At 51.4% G+C, this 17164-nt stretch overlaps 1 protein-coding gene across 1 annotated transcript in view; it reads right to left on the bottom strand.

The window, feature by feature from the left end:
- Positions 1-38: 38 nt before the first annotated feature.
- Positions 39-17164, bottom strand: part of USP42 (ubiquitin specific peptidase 42) — a 36058-nt gene continuing 18932 nt past the window's right edge. The window contains exons 6-18 of the mRNA XM_054718172.1: positions 17038-17105; positions 16000-16070; positions 14895-14977; positions 13917-14028; positions 13036-13176; positions 12749-12849; positions 11435-11588; positions 8334-9053; positions 8118-8212; positions 5004-6503; positions 3681-3982; positions 1936-1978; positions 39-1037 (exon numbers count right to left, since the gene is read on the bottom strand). Of these exons, the coding sequence (XP_054574147.1) occupies positions 1971-1978; positions 3681-3982; positions 5004-6503; positions 8118-8212; positions 8334-9053; positions 11435-11588; positions 12749-12849; positions 13036-13176; positions 13917-14028; positions 14895-14977; positions 16000-16070; positions 17038-17105 (3355 nt within the window). The 3' untranslated portion in view covers positions 39-1037; positions 1936-1970. The remainder of the gene's footprint in view (positions 1038-1935; positions 1979-3680; positions 3983-5003; positions 6504-8117; positions 8213-8333; positions 9054-11434; positions 11589-12748; positions 12850-13035; positions 13177-13916; positions 14029-14894; positions 14978-15999; positions 16071-17037; positions 17106-17164) is intronic.

The following is a 17164-nucleotide window of genomic DNA, read 5'->3' as shown; positions in this document are numbered from 1 at the left end:
AATGGGGCAAACAGCAGTAAAAAAGAAGCCACAAAGTGTTTAATTTGCTGCCATTTATATACTATATAAATTTTACATGCTGTATATTTACAGTGGGGCAAGTGCTTTTTCAATCTTTAAAAAAACAAAGATCAAACTTTAGACATCTCTGAACAACACAAACTGTATAAACCATACAGATTATTCAGATACGAACTGTATTAAATACAGTTGTCCCCACTCCGTCTCCTGATGCAGGACCAGTGAATTATAAGTGTATCACAGTTTGATAGCATATCCATATTAAAAATAAAATCACAGTATGATTTTGTCTGTAACTAGAAACTTTTCAGGGACCAAGCTGATAACTCAGACTCCAATATTATAGTCAAGACAAGAGAAACTGTATAAAAAGTGTTATGTAATAAAAAACGTACTGTAGGCTTTACAAATAATGTCTGGATTATACATTCATAATGTAAATACTCATCATAACGGGTAAGTTGATTGGAATAGTTCCACAAAGTTCCACAACAGAACTCGTCTGTAAAACACACCTTCCAATCCGGAATAAACGGAAACATGAAGCACGTTCGTGTCTAGCCTCAGACATTACAGAAAACACTGCTCTCGAGTCAGCTGAGAGCCGCGGAGCGTTAACTCGTCTTTAAATTAAATACGCGCTGTCAGCTGTTTGTACTTGACAATCCCAGGTCCCGGCTGGCCTCGCACCGGAGGTCTGACTTGGAGGAGCATTACATGGAATACGAGAGATCAACCTGAGTCTGTGATTAAGCAGCATTGAGATGTTCTAGTCCAGGGCGTCACTTTTAATGTGATTTATATACACGTATTTTACAATGCTCAGCAGTTGTAGAAAGTGTTCGTCCATTTGGAATAAGGGTAATTAAGAAAAGGTAAAAACTAAAAAAAAAGTTCTCCATGGTAAAATCTGTACAGTATTTACTAAAGAAGCACCACGCAGATTGGAACAAAGTTATTTTCTATGTTTATAATTTAAGCTGGGTTGGGGATGGCTTCTGTTGAACATGTTGAATCTGAAAGACAAGAGGCAGGAAGTTGGAGCAAAGGGTCTCGGGCCAGCAGGCCTCTGCGTCCCACCAGGCCTCTCCTGCACCCCGCAGCAGCCCCGGGTCTCCGGGAAGCCTCCGGCAGCACTAACGGCCTTTCTGGGCGGCAGTAAAGGGACCGGGCCGTTCCAGACCGACCGACCAGCCAGTGGTGCGGAGGGCCGCGCCAGCAGGCAGCTCAGCACAGAGGGCGCCATCTGCTGGGCATGGACTGTGCCCACCGAGCCCCAACTGGCCAGTAAGTCTCCACCCCTGCAGTCCCTAACTGGGCTCAGGTCCTCCCCTGAGGACACACTGGTAAGTCATGTTGACTAACTGCCAATTAGCCTTCTGTAGACACATCACTGAAGTTGGTTTTCAAATCCCTCTTGCCGACCCAAAGTGAGACATTTGGGCGAAATGGCTGCCTCTCCCCTTCCCCGCAGCAACGTCAGCTGCGTGGCACTGTCCAGGTTTGGATCTGCTCTAAAACGCCCAGACCTCTTTCAAATCAAGCAAACCCTTTTGTTGAAAATGGGGGTGGGGTCGGACGCCTCTGATCTGTGGGTGCTCTGGCCCTGGTGTGTGTGGAGGGGTGGAGATTCCAGGGGCCCCTCAGGCGTCCGGGAGGCCTGGGTGGAGGAGGCTGGATTTTCCATCTCCGAGTGTTTCCCTCGTTTTCTTACAACGCGGCGAGGAAGGGGGAGGAGTGTCCCCGAGCCAGGACGCTGACGAGGAGGGGGTGTTCAGCACGGCCGCCTGGAGGACGGTCAGCTGCCCCTGCTGGGGGGGCCACTGCACCTGTCCCCCACGCCCCGTGTCCCAAACTCCATGTCCCCACGGCCTCGGCCACAGTCATGGGTAGACAGACATGGAAACAGCTTACCATAACTAGTGAATTCTTTGTTTGAGGCCAAGCTTTCAGTCACCTGGAACGCAAGCAAAGGCGGAGACAGTTTAATGGTCTCACGGCGGGTGTCTGGTCCTGGGCGCAGCCAGGGAGCTGGGCCGGCGCCACAGGCTCACGTTCCCGCCGGGTCCGCGCCAACCAGGAGGCGCGGTGTGTGCTGAGGGCCTCTCTCCCAGGGGTGAGGGAAGGCAGCGGTCATGGGGAGGAGCCGGGGGAGCCACGCACGCCCCTGTGGACATGGCCGTCACTTGTCACGTGAGGAGGAGGCCTTAGACCAGACAGCGGGGTTAACGAGCCAGAGACCGAGTCTGAAGGACAGAGGACACACGTCCCAACCGCTGACAGGGACGCCTGTCTGGAAGGCCAGGTGCCTGACCTTCCTGAGGGGACAGGCGGGCGGGTGCCGGGCTGCAGGGTGGAGGTGCTGGATGGGAACAGGACCGCAGGCCGGCCGGACTGCAGCCCCGGAGACAGAGCCCGGCTGCCACCAGGAGGCGCTCGGCCTCCCTGCCCCCCAGAGCCCTGGGCGGCCGCGCCCACTGCGGAGGGTCTGGCCACAGCGGCGCCTGGGCCCCGCGCACACAGCCCCTCACCCAGACACTGACAGTTCATGGGAAACCAATCTGAAAACACACGCACGAATTCCTTAAAAACAGCAAACCCACTTGAGCTCCACTTTCTTGCTGCTGAGGGCTGCCGGCTCCCACCGCACTCCCCCTCCCCCTCCCCCTCCCCCTCCCCCTCCCGACGGAACACGCCAGGCCTCGGTGCTGTTCTCCCCTGGCCAACACTGGGGCCCAGGCGCCCTCCTAGTCAGCAGTCGCAGGCTGTCGCCCCCACAGGACACCTCGGGCGAGGCCTCTGGGCAACCAGGCGACCGTCCCAGAAGTACACCTGGGTCTGGGGCGGGGTCCGCACGCTTTCCCCACCAGAGGCCGTAAAAGCGGGCTGTGCTCCACGGCAACTCCACCCCGACATTTCCGTTTCAGACACTTTTCATGGGAAATGAAATCTCCTTTGGACTTTCCCAACCACTTGAGAGGCTGAAACCATTCTAACCGCCTGGCCCTGCCCCGGCCTGCGGTTCGTGGCTGCTCTGGGGCGCTGCCTACATCATGCCTGTTGCAGGCTCCCGTGCTGCTCGCCAAGGGCGAAGGTCACTGGCAGATTAGGAGGGGGAGGGGGAGGGGGAGGGGGAGGGGAGGCTTTAAGTGCAATTAGCGATAGAAAGGACCACACAATGACAGGGCAGAGCTGTGCAGAGCAGACAAGACCGGACACCCAGGGGATCCGCTCCCCAGGAGCCAGAGCCCCGCACGACAGGCGCGACAGCGGACCAGCTGACGTCCCTAATGAGCCACGTCATCACACTCGCTCCTCGGTTATGCTCAGAACGCCAGGGGTCTAAGGGCTCCGGAGAGAATGTAAAAACGGTCTGGAAGGAAAGTTCCGGCCCTTCCCGAGGAAAATCCTCGGCACCTGGAGCCCTGAGTTCCAGGTGTGTATCAGGTTGTGTTAGGCCTGGTCCATGGAACCGGGGCTCCCCAAACGCTAAGGGGGCCATGCTCAATGCCGCACTTTCAGGGTGGGGGTGGAGGAGCGGGTGGGAGGGGCTCCTGCTGAAGCGCGCCCTCGTGCCACTGGGTTTTTCCTCCCAGGTGCTAACCCCTTTTCTCAAAAGACCAGTTTCTACATGTTTAAGTCCAAGTATCTCCGCTTACCCTGGCCACACTCAGACAGATGACACCTGTCATCCCTGCTTTCCATCCTTAAACGTTTTGTTTTCTCACGGAAAGGTCCAACGCCTTCCAGAGGCAGGCCGTCGGTGAGGCGGGGGCTGCCGTCGGCTCTCCGGAAACGGTCAAGAGCCTCAGAGCTGGCGGCCTTCGCTAAGTGCAGTCCTGAGTCTCGCCCACAGTCCTCTGACTTCCTTGAGTGCCTCTTCTTTTTCTTCTTCTTCTTCCTGTGTCTGTGGAGGTCAGCGTCCGAGCATGCTGCCGAGAGGTCCGAGTCCTGCTGGTGCCTGCGGGAGAAGCAGCCACAACTCAGACCACCACCAGCCACTCGAAGAGAACCTGTCCTTGGCTCTTACACCCCCACTGCGGACACTCAGGATGCAAACACAGGTAAGATTTCTGTCCAATTTAAAATGCACTGTAACAATTTTTTAAAGTCCGGCGCCATAAATAAACCCACTGAAACCCCATCCCACCGCTGCCTTTAGCTTTGCTCAGGCCCCAAGGGGTTCGGCCAAAACCCCAGAGGCAGGACCGACCGAGCTGCTCCTGAACCTGGTGGCTGAGGGAAGAGCCCTCTGCGGGTGTCAGCCACCCGGGTGCCAGCGAGCCCTTCCCCAGGGACCTATGTACCAAGGGCTCCTGGTGCTCTCTCCCAAGGTTGCAATTTTAAGGATGTCAAAGGTATGCAGTGTAAGATGGGACTTTGTGGAACCAGATGAAGCTGCTGACCTATCAGATGAGTAATTCTGTTTGTGCTCATTCGTGTCATCATGGGTAAGTCATTTTCAGGACACTCAGTGGCCAATTTAGCTTTTTCAAAACACACACACACATTTCCCAGTTAGATTTCAAACTGAGAAATGGACAGAGAAACGACGAAGACAAAGGCCACAAAAGATGCGTCTCAGCCCACCGAGGGCAGAAGTGCCACGGCCACAGCGGCCTCCCGGGGTCACCTGGCAGCCAGGAGGTCGAAGGAAGAATGAACAGACGTGACAGTAAGCACATCCGGCCATGACGGTGTCAGCACCAGCGGGGAGGCGGAGCCTTCCTGTACAGAGCACCACACGCTTACTCCTAAGGCGTAAGCATTCATCACACTGGGGATATTTTGAAAAATGAGGTTTTTAGGCATTTTATGATGCTGTAAATAAGATACAGCTTAAAAGCAGAGCTAAATTTTAGAAATCTGTAAAAACAGTGAAATCTCAAAATCCACAGAGATGAGAAATACAAATCAAGCCACCATGCCGGCCCCACCTGCCGCTGCGCCGGCAGAGAAAGCCTGCGGGGCCACGCCCTCACCTGGAGTCTCGCTCTCGGTGTTTGTCTTTGGATTTCTTTTTCTTCTTTGATTTTTTGTGCTTCTTCGCTTTAGGTTCTTCTGAAGGGTCCCGCTGTAAGCTTCTCCAGGCTTTCTTTTCTACGTGGGTGTCACTATGGTCTACGCTGTCGTACCTCCGTTTGTGTGACTTCACATTTTCGTGGTCGTGAAAGCGATCAGCGAGGTGACCGCTGCCGCCTTCAGGGGCGAGTGCAATCTTCTCGGCGTACTTCCCGGGGTAGGGCGGCGGGGCGTGGGGGGGGCCGCGGGGGCCGCTGAAGTGGTGCCGTTCCCTCTCTTTGGCAACCAGCTCGTAGCCCTTCCTGCTTTTGTAGTAGTCCTTGTATGGCCGGCCGCCGTACTGGCCCACCCGGTCATGGTCTCGGTCATAGTCTCGGTCCCCGTGCGAAGGCCTCCACTCCCACGCCTCCCTGGCCGTGTACGGGGCGTACCTGTCGTGGTAATACCTGCACTTGTCCCACCTCGTTCTGTCCAGGCAGTACTTCTCCCGGCCCCAGGAGTGCTCGCTTTCCGAGTGGCGGTACCTGCTCCAGTCCTGGTCGGACCCGCCTCTGCTCCGGGAGTGGTGGTGGCGGTGCCTGGCCAGGCCGCGGTGCTGGCAGGCGTGGTGCGGGCCCCCGCTGCAGCGCTCCGGCCGGGAGCGGCCCTGCGGGGTGCGCGCGCGCGTGCAGGAGTGCCGCCTCCGGCGGGAACGGTCCTCCGTCTCGCTCCGGCTGTCCCGCGCGTGCTCCCCGCTGGAGGAGCGGTCCCTCCGGTTGCGGTAATGTCCTCGGTCAACTTTTCGGAGGCTGCCGATCTTCTCCTTCACCGGGGACCGGGCCTGGCCTGTCTGCCCAGCCTTGCTTTCCTCGCAGGGCTCGGCGGGGCTTTGTTCGGGAGCCCCGAGCCCTTCGGCATGGTTTTCCGTGACTCTGTCCAACGGGGAAGAAGGCAGCTCGTCCGTAGGCGCCCCCGAGACGTCAGAAACGTCTGGGCCTTTGGGAACGTCTTCCGCATCCGGGCACTGGTCTCGGCTGCTGCGAACGGAGGGGTCCTGCTCACCGGCACCCTCGGAACACGCCGAGGGACTCGGGCTCGACCTCCCCGTGGCTTCCGCTGCCGCCGAGTCCCGGGGACTCTCTGTAAGCGCCCCTGCTGCATCCTGGGGTGCTCTGCTCTCATCCCCGGGGAGATCCCCAGGGTCGCACAGTTTAGAGAGGTGATCGTCCCCGACGGTGCTCTTGTTGGCGCTACAAAGATGGGGGACGCTGGGCACAGACTCCTCGGGTTTCGCGGAAATGCTTTCAGAGACTTGTTCTTTGGTAGATTTGATGCCGGGGTCCGGGAGCGGCGAAGCCTTCTTTAATTTGCTGCTAAGACCCGGGGCTGTCTCCAGTGCCTCCCGGGAGTCAGGAGCGGGGCTGCTAGGCTCCAGCCCCGCCTCAGGATGCTCCGTCTGGCTTCCGTCTGTTCCAGGTGCACTGCAGGCCGACCAAAACAAAGAAATAAACAAATCAGTCATTCGCCAGATTGCTTTATGGGTTATTGGCACTGGCTCACAGGGACAAAACATCTGCTTACTAAGCATTTTATGCCTTCAGTGTGTCTGGGTGAAACCCAATAGTTACAAATCCCAGAGGCACCACTTCAGCGGCCCTCCCCACGCCCTGAACTTACCACTGTTTGAAACGTCAAACTGTCTTTCCCTCATTAAGTGAAAATATAAAATTCTACATCAAGCCTATCTCCTATCCATTTGTTAGCAACAACCATTCTGTGGTTCTAGGCTGCTTCTGTCCCAGGGAGACTCCTTCCCCTAACAACTGAGCCCGAGCCGCCCACCAGGCCAGAGGACCGGGGGCTGGGACTGCTCCTCTCAGGCAGGGCGGGGCTGCTGCGATTACTCAGCATCGGGGAGGGATCACTGAGGCTCCGGGAAACCAACTCTGCCCTTGATCGCTGGGGAGCTTTCGATGTATCTGAGGTTAATGAAAGCTGCCAAGAGACAATCAGAACCCTACAGGGCCCCCCCCCTTTCGCAGGAAGGTATCTGGGAGAGGGTGTACATATGAGGTCACGACACACGTTTTCTAGAGCGTGGCAGTGAGATTCTCAAGTCAGCACGTGGCGCACAGCTCGGTTACGCTACACGCATGGCGTGGCTTACACAGCTAGCTGTGGTATTCCCATGCACATGCGTGTGAGGACAAACTAAGCCAGACCAGGAAGTGACCAAAGGGAAGTCTGGACGCCAGTGCCCGAGTGTTCACGCGGTTCCACCTTCAAGGCAGACGAGGGGCGGGCGTTCCCTGCCTCCAGGACTGACGCCGTTCCCCTCGGCTCAGCCAGCCTTCCCTACAGTGGCCAGGGAGGCAGCACTGCCAGGGCTTTCTGAAATGTGGGGTGCATTTCTGAGTTGTCACAATGAAGGGGAGCCAGCGGGCAGGGGAGAGGCAGGCAGGCCCACAGAAGAGGCGAGCGCCTCATGACTGGCAGCTCTCGGGGAACACGGCCAGAGACGTCTGAACGCCACTCTGCGCTGTCCACCAGGACGCCCTTTCCCGACGGTGGCTCTGCGTGTGGTGCGGAGCTCCCGCCACCAGGCCGCGCTGTAGGCTGTCACATCGCAGCAACCCCGGCCCCGCTGCGCTGTTGCCTCCCGCAGTGCAGGCTCGCCTGGCTGTCCACATGTTGAAATCAACTGCTTTACACGTTCCTTTCCTTTTATTCCCATTACACTTAGGTCACTATACTGGTTTTTTAAATGACAATGTGCAAGCGGGACTATCTTATCCATAAATTTAATTTCGGAATTCGGGAGGGGGCAAGACAAAGTATTTGCTCTCTGATGGCTGAGAGCCACGGCCTGTGCGGGGAAGGAGGCGGCGAGGCAGTGCCAGGTGCCCAATGCGCCGTGTGCTCATGGCAGCCTGAGGAGGAGACATGCTAGCTGGAGGGCATCAAGCTTTCCGGGACTATCAGCTGATACCTCTTTTCTTTACTTTTTACAAAAGCAAATGAACAAATGCTATAGATCATTCAAGTCATCCCAGGAGTCAAGACGTGTGCAGAGTTAAACCATAAGTTATTGTTACCTTGTCTCATCTGTCGAGCCTTTCCCTTTGTTGCCGAGTTTGAAAGTCTCTAAGGTTTTGTCTTCCGGAAGAGGTGGCAAAGGAGCGGGCATCAACTACAACAAAAAACAAAGATGCTCCGACTCTAGTCGCTACTCCCCACCTCCTGACGTCTAGCCAGGGACCCGCCGTGAATGCAGCAGAGCAGAGCCCACCCACCCGCCCCCACCCACTCACCTTGCCAGGGAGACCATTGGCCTTCGAGAAGGGGTTTTCTGAGTGCAGGTCAGGCTGGGCTTGGCAACCGGCACCATCCAAGGACAGACCGTTTTCTCTGGGGTCACTGTCTGCACTGGCATTAGCACCATTGAGAGTCACAGGCTCTCGAAGCTCATGCTGAGAGGCCTCGTCATCTTCAGCCTCCAGAGCAGAAGAGGTCGTGCTCTCGACCGTACCGAGCCCGTTCTCCCTGCCGAGGCCCTTGGCCTCCTCGTCAGACTCTTCCGATGACTCGGCACCGTAGGGGACCAGGACGCTGGAGTTCAGCTTGGACTTGCCGTTCATCACTGGCTTGGAGCAGGACTCAGTCGGGGCCGTCTGCTTTGTGACTTTACTGGGAACTGACGTGGTAGGTGCACTCGAGGTAGACTGTATTGCAGAAGAATTGGTAATGGTAGAAGAGGGAACAGGCTTGGTAGGGTTCTCCAAAGAATTGTTGTGAAGGTTAGGCTGAGACTGACCTTGGCGGACAGGTAGCTTGTTGTGAATACTGATGGTGATTTTTTGTTTCTTGGGATGCTCCGGGGTAACGGAGGCCCTGGTAACTGACCAGTTCTGAACAGAAGTTGAAGCGTTAACAGCACCAGCCCTGCTGACATTGGAATTCCCATTAGGACTCGACATGGAGCTGCTGGGTGTTTCTTTCAAGGGTCCGGTCCCGTTCAAGTGAGGTGGGTTCTGGAAGCAAGAAGACCACAGCCCCCGGTGAGCACTCCAGAGTCACAGACAGAGAACCCATTCTGGCTACAGACCCTTCCCAAGGGGTCTTTTTCTTTTTATAAACTACAAGCTTGGCACACCTAGAAATGCCTCCTCTCCTCACCCACTCCTGCTGCATAAACCTTTCACAGGTCATCGTTTTCTGATAATTAAGCAACAAACAGCGACAACTATTTTTGCCAGAAAACACGGCCCAGACCATATTCTTTATGCTCCAATCGGGCAGAAGTGAACAGGCCCCTTGGAGTAGTCTCACATGCTCTCCTTGGTTTTCTTGGGAGCCCAGAGCTGTACAGCAGAAGGAAGTGCCAGCCAGCAGGGAATTGCCATTGGCCACGGTAGCTAGGGAGCTGGTCACGTGGGCAGACAGAAGAGTGACTTCAGGCACCACTGGCTTGGCCATCCCCTCCCCCAACAATATCTCTAAATCTCAGATTCCAACTACTGCTGCTACACTCTAGAGGCTGCAAGCTGGAGGTCATGGGTGAAATCTGATTCACAGATGAATTCTGTTTGGCCTTCACGTTTTCCTAAATATCTGAATTAGTTCCTATCTGAACATTGAAAGGTTTCGTGGGGTGGGGCTGGGAGTAGCAGCCAGCACTCAATCTAGGGCATGTGCTCTCCAGCTGGCCAGGGTCCTGATGTCACCCTTACGAAGAGTCCAATTCAGGAGCCTGCTGCCTGCCCAGCTCCCAGAGGTTAGATGTGTAACTCCTGCTATAATCCAAACACTGCCCATGTCCACAGGGAACAGCACACAACTGGACAATCTGCTGATTCAAAACCAAATGAAGTTGAACCGAAAGGCGGTGGAAACGCTACAGCAGAGGAAGGATTATTCCAACATGTGGACAAGCCATCCACGACCCCACACGGAAGTCTACCCAAAGGTGGGCCTCTGCTCCACAAAGCGTCTCAAGACCCAGGCCTGTCGTCCGTTCTCCCCAAGAGGCCACCTGCAGGTGTGGCCACACCCCGCTGGACACACAGAGCGCCACAGTCGTGAAAGGGCCGGGCAGGCATAATGGAAGTGTTCTGTCGGTTCAGGGCCACCTGACTGCAGTCCAGCATTAATGAAGGGTCCCCAAATATTTCATCCAGTGAATGGAAGTCCAGCGCGAGAGCTAAACTCTCTAGCATTTAAATACACTTACACCCAGGATCTGCTTTTTGACCATTACATCCATACTCTGAGATGTGCTGTGCACTTGAAATATTTTATAATAAACTAGTGGCCCGGTGCACGGATTCATGTACACTGAAAGGAAATTCATTAGAAGAAAGATTCATGCGGTAATTACGTTACTGCAAAAAATTTCATGTCAAAATAGTATATATAATATAGTATTATAAAATTAAGACACGCATGCGATTGGCGCCAGCAAGAGCTTTATATGTATCGTGAATGCGCCAGTCCACGTTTATTTTTAAACTAGAGGCCCGGTGCATTAAATTTGTACACGGGTGTGGTCCCTAGGCCTGGCCAGTGATCAAAGTGCGAGCGTCTGGCATGGAAGTGCAGGTCCCAGCTGATCTCTGGGCCCTGGGCACCTGGACCCCCACGCGCCCCCCTCCGCCTGAGTTACGGCACCCGAGTCCCCACACGGAGATACGGTGAGCACAGCCAGATGCCGTGGGCCTGGGCGCAGCGTGGGCCTCTGGTCCACCTAGCGGCGCCACACAGAAGCCATCCAGGCAGCGCGCTCTCTCCCGGCCGGCCTTGCAGACTGGCTCCTGTGCGAACCCACGGGGAGCCCGACTGGCCCCTGCGGTCCTGGCAGCTGCGGCCCGGCTCACCTGGAAGAGGCTGCGCTGGTACGGGGCAGGCTCCTTGTGGGCACCCGGCACCTGAGTGTGGGGGCTTCCCTGGCATGCAAGCCCTGGCGTCCCAGAGGAGGGTAGTAGGGGGAGTAAGAGCGAGCTCAGTGGACATCCCATCATTCCCCCCCCGCCCCCAGGTAGCCAGCGAGAGGTCACAGCGTGTCGCCAACGCCCACCATGTTCTGCACCACCCCTTGGTGGTCAGCGCACATCATAGTGAGCTGTTGAACTCCCGGTTGAACAACCGCCCGAGGGGACAATTTGCATATTAGGCTTTTATTATATAGGCTTGCCAGTGCGCATCATATGTACCGGCCAGTCGGTCAGACGGTCGGACGGATGGACGGTCAGTCACTTAGCCTTTTATATAGATAGATGGCTTGAATATACTATTTTGACAAGAAATTCATTTGCATACAAGGCCATGGCAACTACTGCAATGTTAGCCTGAAGGTTTGAATGATACATTTTTAAATTAACATAAAGATTACATTCTACCTATGGAATGAAGTTACCTTTATCATGTGAGAAGGAAGCTGTGGTCCGATGAACCCTGACGCGGCCTGTTTGTTATTGACGACGCGCTGACTGATTATAGGTCGGGGAGAGGACTGGCCGGGGCTGTGGGTGGAATGAGTAAGTTCACCTCCATTTTTCACATCATGGGACCTGGGGATGGAGAGTGACAATGCTTAGGATTACACAGACATCTCCTTAGAAGAGGTTCATTTATGACTCCCAGGTAACAGACTAACCTGCTGCAGCGAACAGAGCTGCACACGGGCTTTTAGGTCAAAGTCAATGTCAGGTGCTCAGATTGGGAGATCACCAGGGTAATTGGGCGAATGGTACTTTTTAAACAAATTTTTTTTTATTGATTTCAGAGAGGAAGGGAGAGGGAGAGAGACAGAAACATCAATATGAGAATCACTGATAGGCTGCCTTCTGCACGCCTCCTGCTGGGTATTGAGCCCACAACCAGGGCATGTGAATTGAACCATGACCTCCTGGTTCATAGAGCGACACTCAAGTACTATGCTGCACACCCCTTAGGGGCATCTGCTACTCAGATTTAAGAGAGTATCCTCTACACCAGCAGTCACCAACCGGTGGTCCGTGAGGTCCGAAAGGTTGGCGACCGCTCCTCTACACTTTAGCCTATACTGGTTTTTCAACAGTATAAAATTTCAAACTGCTTTTTCCGCCATATTTATTGAGCACATTCTCATGTCACTAAAAAAAGGCTTCATACAAATCACTTTTAACAACTGCATAATATTCCAACATATGGATTTGCTATAATTTATCTGACCATTCTACAACTGATCAGCTGTTATGAATGAACACCTTGAAGCACACCTCAGTTTCTCCAAGGCCACGCCCTTCCAGCACTGGACTGAGCCAATCAGCCTTCAGCAAGAGCAGGAGCGGAATGAGCCGAGGCGCTGGTGCTGCCCAGGCTGACCCAGGAAGGCGGCTGCCCGCTGAGCTCAGCAGCTGGAGGGACCACACCCAGTGCTCTGAGCCCCTTCCCGGGGCCCCCACAGCCCCCAGGTCACCCCGTGGGAGGCCAGCCGCCGAAGCCTGCCCTCCTCAGCCATCGCCTTTCCCTTCCTCCGAGTGTGTTTGTGGTTAACCTGCCGAACAGCTGGAAGCTAAAGCACACTCAGGACCATCCGCAAACGCTGCACTCCTTACTCTCCCAAGCATTAAGCTGCAGTTTTAAAAATAACCCAATAAGGATCCACATTAAGTGAATTTAAATATGTTGATGAGATGAACAGAAATAAAATAACAGAAAACTTGAAAATCTGTTCTCCTGACAATACCTGATATAAAAGAGAACATACGCTTGCTGACTGAGTACCGATCTGATATCACTGGTGGATACGATGGAGTCATTCATCTGATACCAGAGACCATTGCTCGCCTGCAAGGGAGCCAATAAAAGAGAGATTCAATATGACTAGAGAAACAGGGAACACCGAGCTAGAGAAATGTAAGAAAAATGGAACTGCACATTTTAACTGTGAAAGTCCCACCTTCCCCCCAAGAACACCAGTGCTCCCTCACAGTGTATTGTAAATAAAGAGACATTGCAAATCACACAGCTTACCTTTATGTAGCAGAAGTAATGGCCGGCGTGGCAGTTAAAACCAGTGTGTACCAGTACTGCATACAAAACATAAATAATCGGTTCTCCGTTTGGTTGAGACATGTATGGTCGAATATCAAGATATTCAGGATATTTTACATCCTAAACAGAAACGGAAAGAGGAAGAGGAACATGTTTCTGAGAGCACAGACCCTCCCCCGTGTTGGGTATGGGGTCCGCAGGGCGGTGCAGACACTATGCTCTATGATATTCTAGCAGAAACCTAACCCACTGAACCCCATTTCACAAGACTTGATTAACCTGGGACATATTTGAATCTATGTGTTTAATGCAATCCCACTGTATTCTTTATTTTCTTTAACAATTAAGGATCCATGTTAATTCTTATTAATTAAGGATCCAAATTAATCAAAAGAGATGTTATAGAATGATAATTCTGGGCTTTCATCATCACTTGTTTTTATTTTTACTAATTCAGGAGTGGATTGTTTGTTTCTTTTGCATGTCACTGACTTTTTTCAATCTTCAGAAAGTGGAAAGGAAATGGGGAAATCAATGTATTACCAATCAGAAAACAACCAACCAAGAAAACCCAACTTGGAAGAGTGGCCAGACGTAGCAGGATTTCAAATGACACACTCTCTCTACCTCACTGACTATGGAGTCCAAATTCAGGTAAGTTACCAGCTACAGGATACAGAAACACACACACACTCATAAACACACAAAATACACTACTGGCTCAATGCTTTGACATTTTCTTCCTACACCAAGTGCTGGAAGAATTTAGAAAATCAGCTAACAAAACTGTTCAGTTAGATTGTTTATAACCTGTAGTAGCTGATGACGCTGAGCCTTTCAGGTTACTAATGTCTACAAACCTTAGCAATTTTTCCACCGGTAAAATTTGCAAAGCGTTTCAGAGAAAGTGTAAGAACATTGGAGGATCTGTGTATGGTGAATCTCTTTGAAGCTGGAACCATCTTTTTACATCTTGAAATAAGCAGAAACAAATAATTAAGAAGATTAAGTATGTTTCTTGTATTTTAGTCTTCCCCTTGTTATTTCTCTAAACATTCTAAATTAAGTTTCCAAAGGCTACTAGATGAGAAAAACAACCCTTTCAAACAACAGTGAAAATACAAAATTTTAAAATACAGAGAAACTGCTTCGTCAGCATGACAGGGAAAGGAAGCTGGGGTAATTCTGAGGTGATAGCCACACAGGTCACTGATATTCTCACATTAGGTTAATACGAGTTTCCGTCAACTCAAAACCAACTGAAAAACAACCAGATTTCCAGGCTGGTATAATTCTGTGAGAACAAAGACCTATCAGATACAAATGGAAGAAACCCAATGATTAGAAATGTCCGTGGAGTTTAACACAGGGAAACCCCGTGGCTAGGACAGAAGGGAGCCTTCTTCCCACAAAAGGAGTATTTGGTAAGAACAAGTACCACCTGACTCTAAAATGAAACTCCACTTAAACATACAACCACGGCTTTCTGAAAACAGGCTCTCTTGACTTCAGGGGAAGAAATAATCAAAATTCAGAGGTTTCTAGCAGACACCACCAGCAATCCTGGGGAGAACCACAGAAGCTCCAAGGAGAAAGTGGCTGCCGCCCAGCCCACCCCTGACAACAGAGCGGATGAAAATGCTGCTGCGGGGCTGACGTCACCCAGGCGCACCTCCCTCGCAGGTGGCTTACCTCTGCTCCCCCTGCACCCCCCCCCCCCAGCAGTGAGGCCCACATCTCTAGAGGACACGCCCTGGCCCTGGAGGGCAGAGACGCAGTGTCTCCCGAGATGGCATCGGCAGCTAAGGGGCCTTTCCCGCCCGGTAGCCCCGTCGTACTTGCTGCACTTGTACGAGTTCTCGCCGTCCAGCTGCTCGGGCTTCACAAACTGCTCCAGCGCCTTGTTCACACTCTGAGCAGCCTGGGAAGAGAAGGCAGCACACGTCACCTCTCACTGCCCTGAACCAAGAAGTCACTGGTTTGATTCCTGGTCAGGGCACAGGCCCGGGTTGTGGGCTCATTCCCCAGTAGGGGACGTGCAGAAGGCAGCCAATCCATGTTGTCTCTCTCTCTCCCTCTTCCTTTCTCAAATCAATTTTTTTAAAAAGGAAATGTTCTTTTACTATGGCATTCATTTTTATATGTGGACATATCAAGTTATTTCCCCTCCCATTAAAAAATGATCAGATTAAAGTGAACAAAAATATGTAAAGAGGCTGCTGGCTGAAGCATTCTTTAAAAAAGTCTAAAAATGGAAACAAACCAAGTATCTACCAGCTTGGACTCAGGCATGTAACCTGGTCTATCCACTCACTGGACCTTCACATAAACGCCAAGCAGACTGAACGGAAAACAGCAAGTGGTCGGAGTTCAGGTGTGACTCCACTTGTGGACGGAGTAAATAACACTCTGGGACAGTTTGTATCAGAGTGACAGGAACAGCTCATTCTGCAGGATGGATCACATATATCTACAATACTTCTCATTTTATCACAAACTCATATTACATTTGAAATCAGAGAAAATAAAGCTTAAGAATAACAAAAAAAAATAAGAGTTTAGAACAGGCAGGAAACAAAACAATTTCTAAATAATAACCACCATCTACTTTGGCTAATATAGTTATCAGGATCTGATTTTATTAAGATTAAGTAGTGAAACATGAGGGGATGAGGACAAATATGTGACACCTTAATCAATAAAGAAATTTTTTTAAAAAGTAGTGAAACATGAAAAGGTAATAAAAAGATTAGGTGTTTTAAGATTATGATGCTGACTACAAAGTTCAAATAATCACCTGTACGTAAGTCTTGGCATAGTAAAATTTTGAATTCATGTTCTCTAACAAGTCAGTCTTAATTGTAAGTGAACTACAAATACATGAAGTTACGTCACGTCTACCTGGTTTTTAAACTTCACTGTCGCAACTATGATCCAGCTTACCTTGATCTCCAGTGTTATATCGAGATACGGGTCAAAAGTATCTGAAACGCCTTTGCAATTTAAACATTTGACTGAAATAAAGACAAAATGCAAAGATAAGCAGAGTGTAATCATTATGGCATCCCAACTGTTGATGACTGAACACAAAAATATTATACCAAATAAAAAATTAAAACAAGGTGCAGTTTCTCCGATCAGATTGGGCAAAAAATGTTACTGCTACACAGTGTGAGTCCAAGTGCCGTGAATTTGGCCCGCACACACTGTTGGTTGGAATGTAAGCTGGTATAACCTCTTGGAAGGATGATATGGCAGTGTCAGATTACATACCAGCCTTTCATGCAGAAATTCTAATGCTAAGAATTTACCCTGCATATACACTTTTACATGGACAGAAAGGCATGTGCACAAGGATGTTCGTGAGCACTGATGATCATTTAAAAAAATGGAAGTGGCCTGAGTACTTCCTGATAGGGGATAAATGGAAACAACGCACCTGTGAAAGACGATGTTGGACCTGTGTGCGCTGAAGTGTAAAACACTCTAACGTTAGGAGAAGACGGAAAGGGCTACATCTACCATGCTCCCAGTCCTTTCATGCACAGGAAGCTACTGGAAGGACACTAGAAGCCAGCACGGGACTGTCTTTGAGAAGGGGGGACGGAAGTCTGTGCTGGATGGAGGACACACTTTCCATTCTTAATCCTTTCTACAGTTCGCTTTTTTTAGACCATATGCATGGATCATCTTATCAACTTTTTAAAAAATTCTTTTTATTTCTTAATTCTCTCCCGAGGATATGTTTTTATTGAATTGAGAGAGAAAGAGGAAGGGAGCGGGAGAGAGAGAAACATCAATGTGAGAGAGGAACATAGATCGGTTGCCAATCAAGGATTGAACCTGCAATCTAGATATGTGCCGTGACTGGGACTCAAACCTGCGACCTTCCAATGCATGGGATGCCCAGGATGACATTCCAACCAACTGAGCCACACTGGCCAGGGCCACTGTAAATAAAAGTTTTAAATGAAAGTTTACCTCTAGATCTTAGGTATCCTCCAAATATCTGACAAACAAGCGTGGTAGCCTGGGTGTGTCTGTCTAATCTGAAAAACAGTCAGACGGTGATATGAGAGAAGAGTTCTACAGAAATTACAGCTGCCAT

Source organism: Eptesicus fuscus, chromosome 6 (assembly GCF_027574615.1).
Source record: "Eptesicus fuscus isolate TK198812 chromosome 6, DD_ASM_mEF_20220401, whole genome shotgun sequence".
NCBI classification, from domain to species: Eukaryota; Metazoa; Chordata; class Mammalia; order Chiroptera; family Vespertilionidae; genus Eptesicus; species Eptesicus fuscus.
Note: the sequence above shows the minus strand (reverse complement) of the source record. Positions and strands in the feature narration are given on the sequence as shown.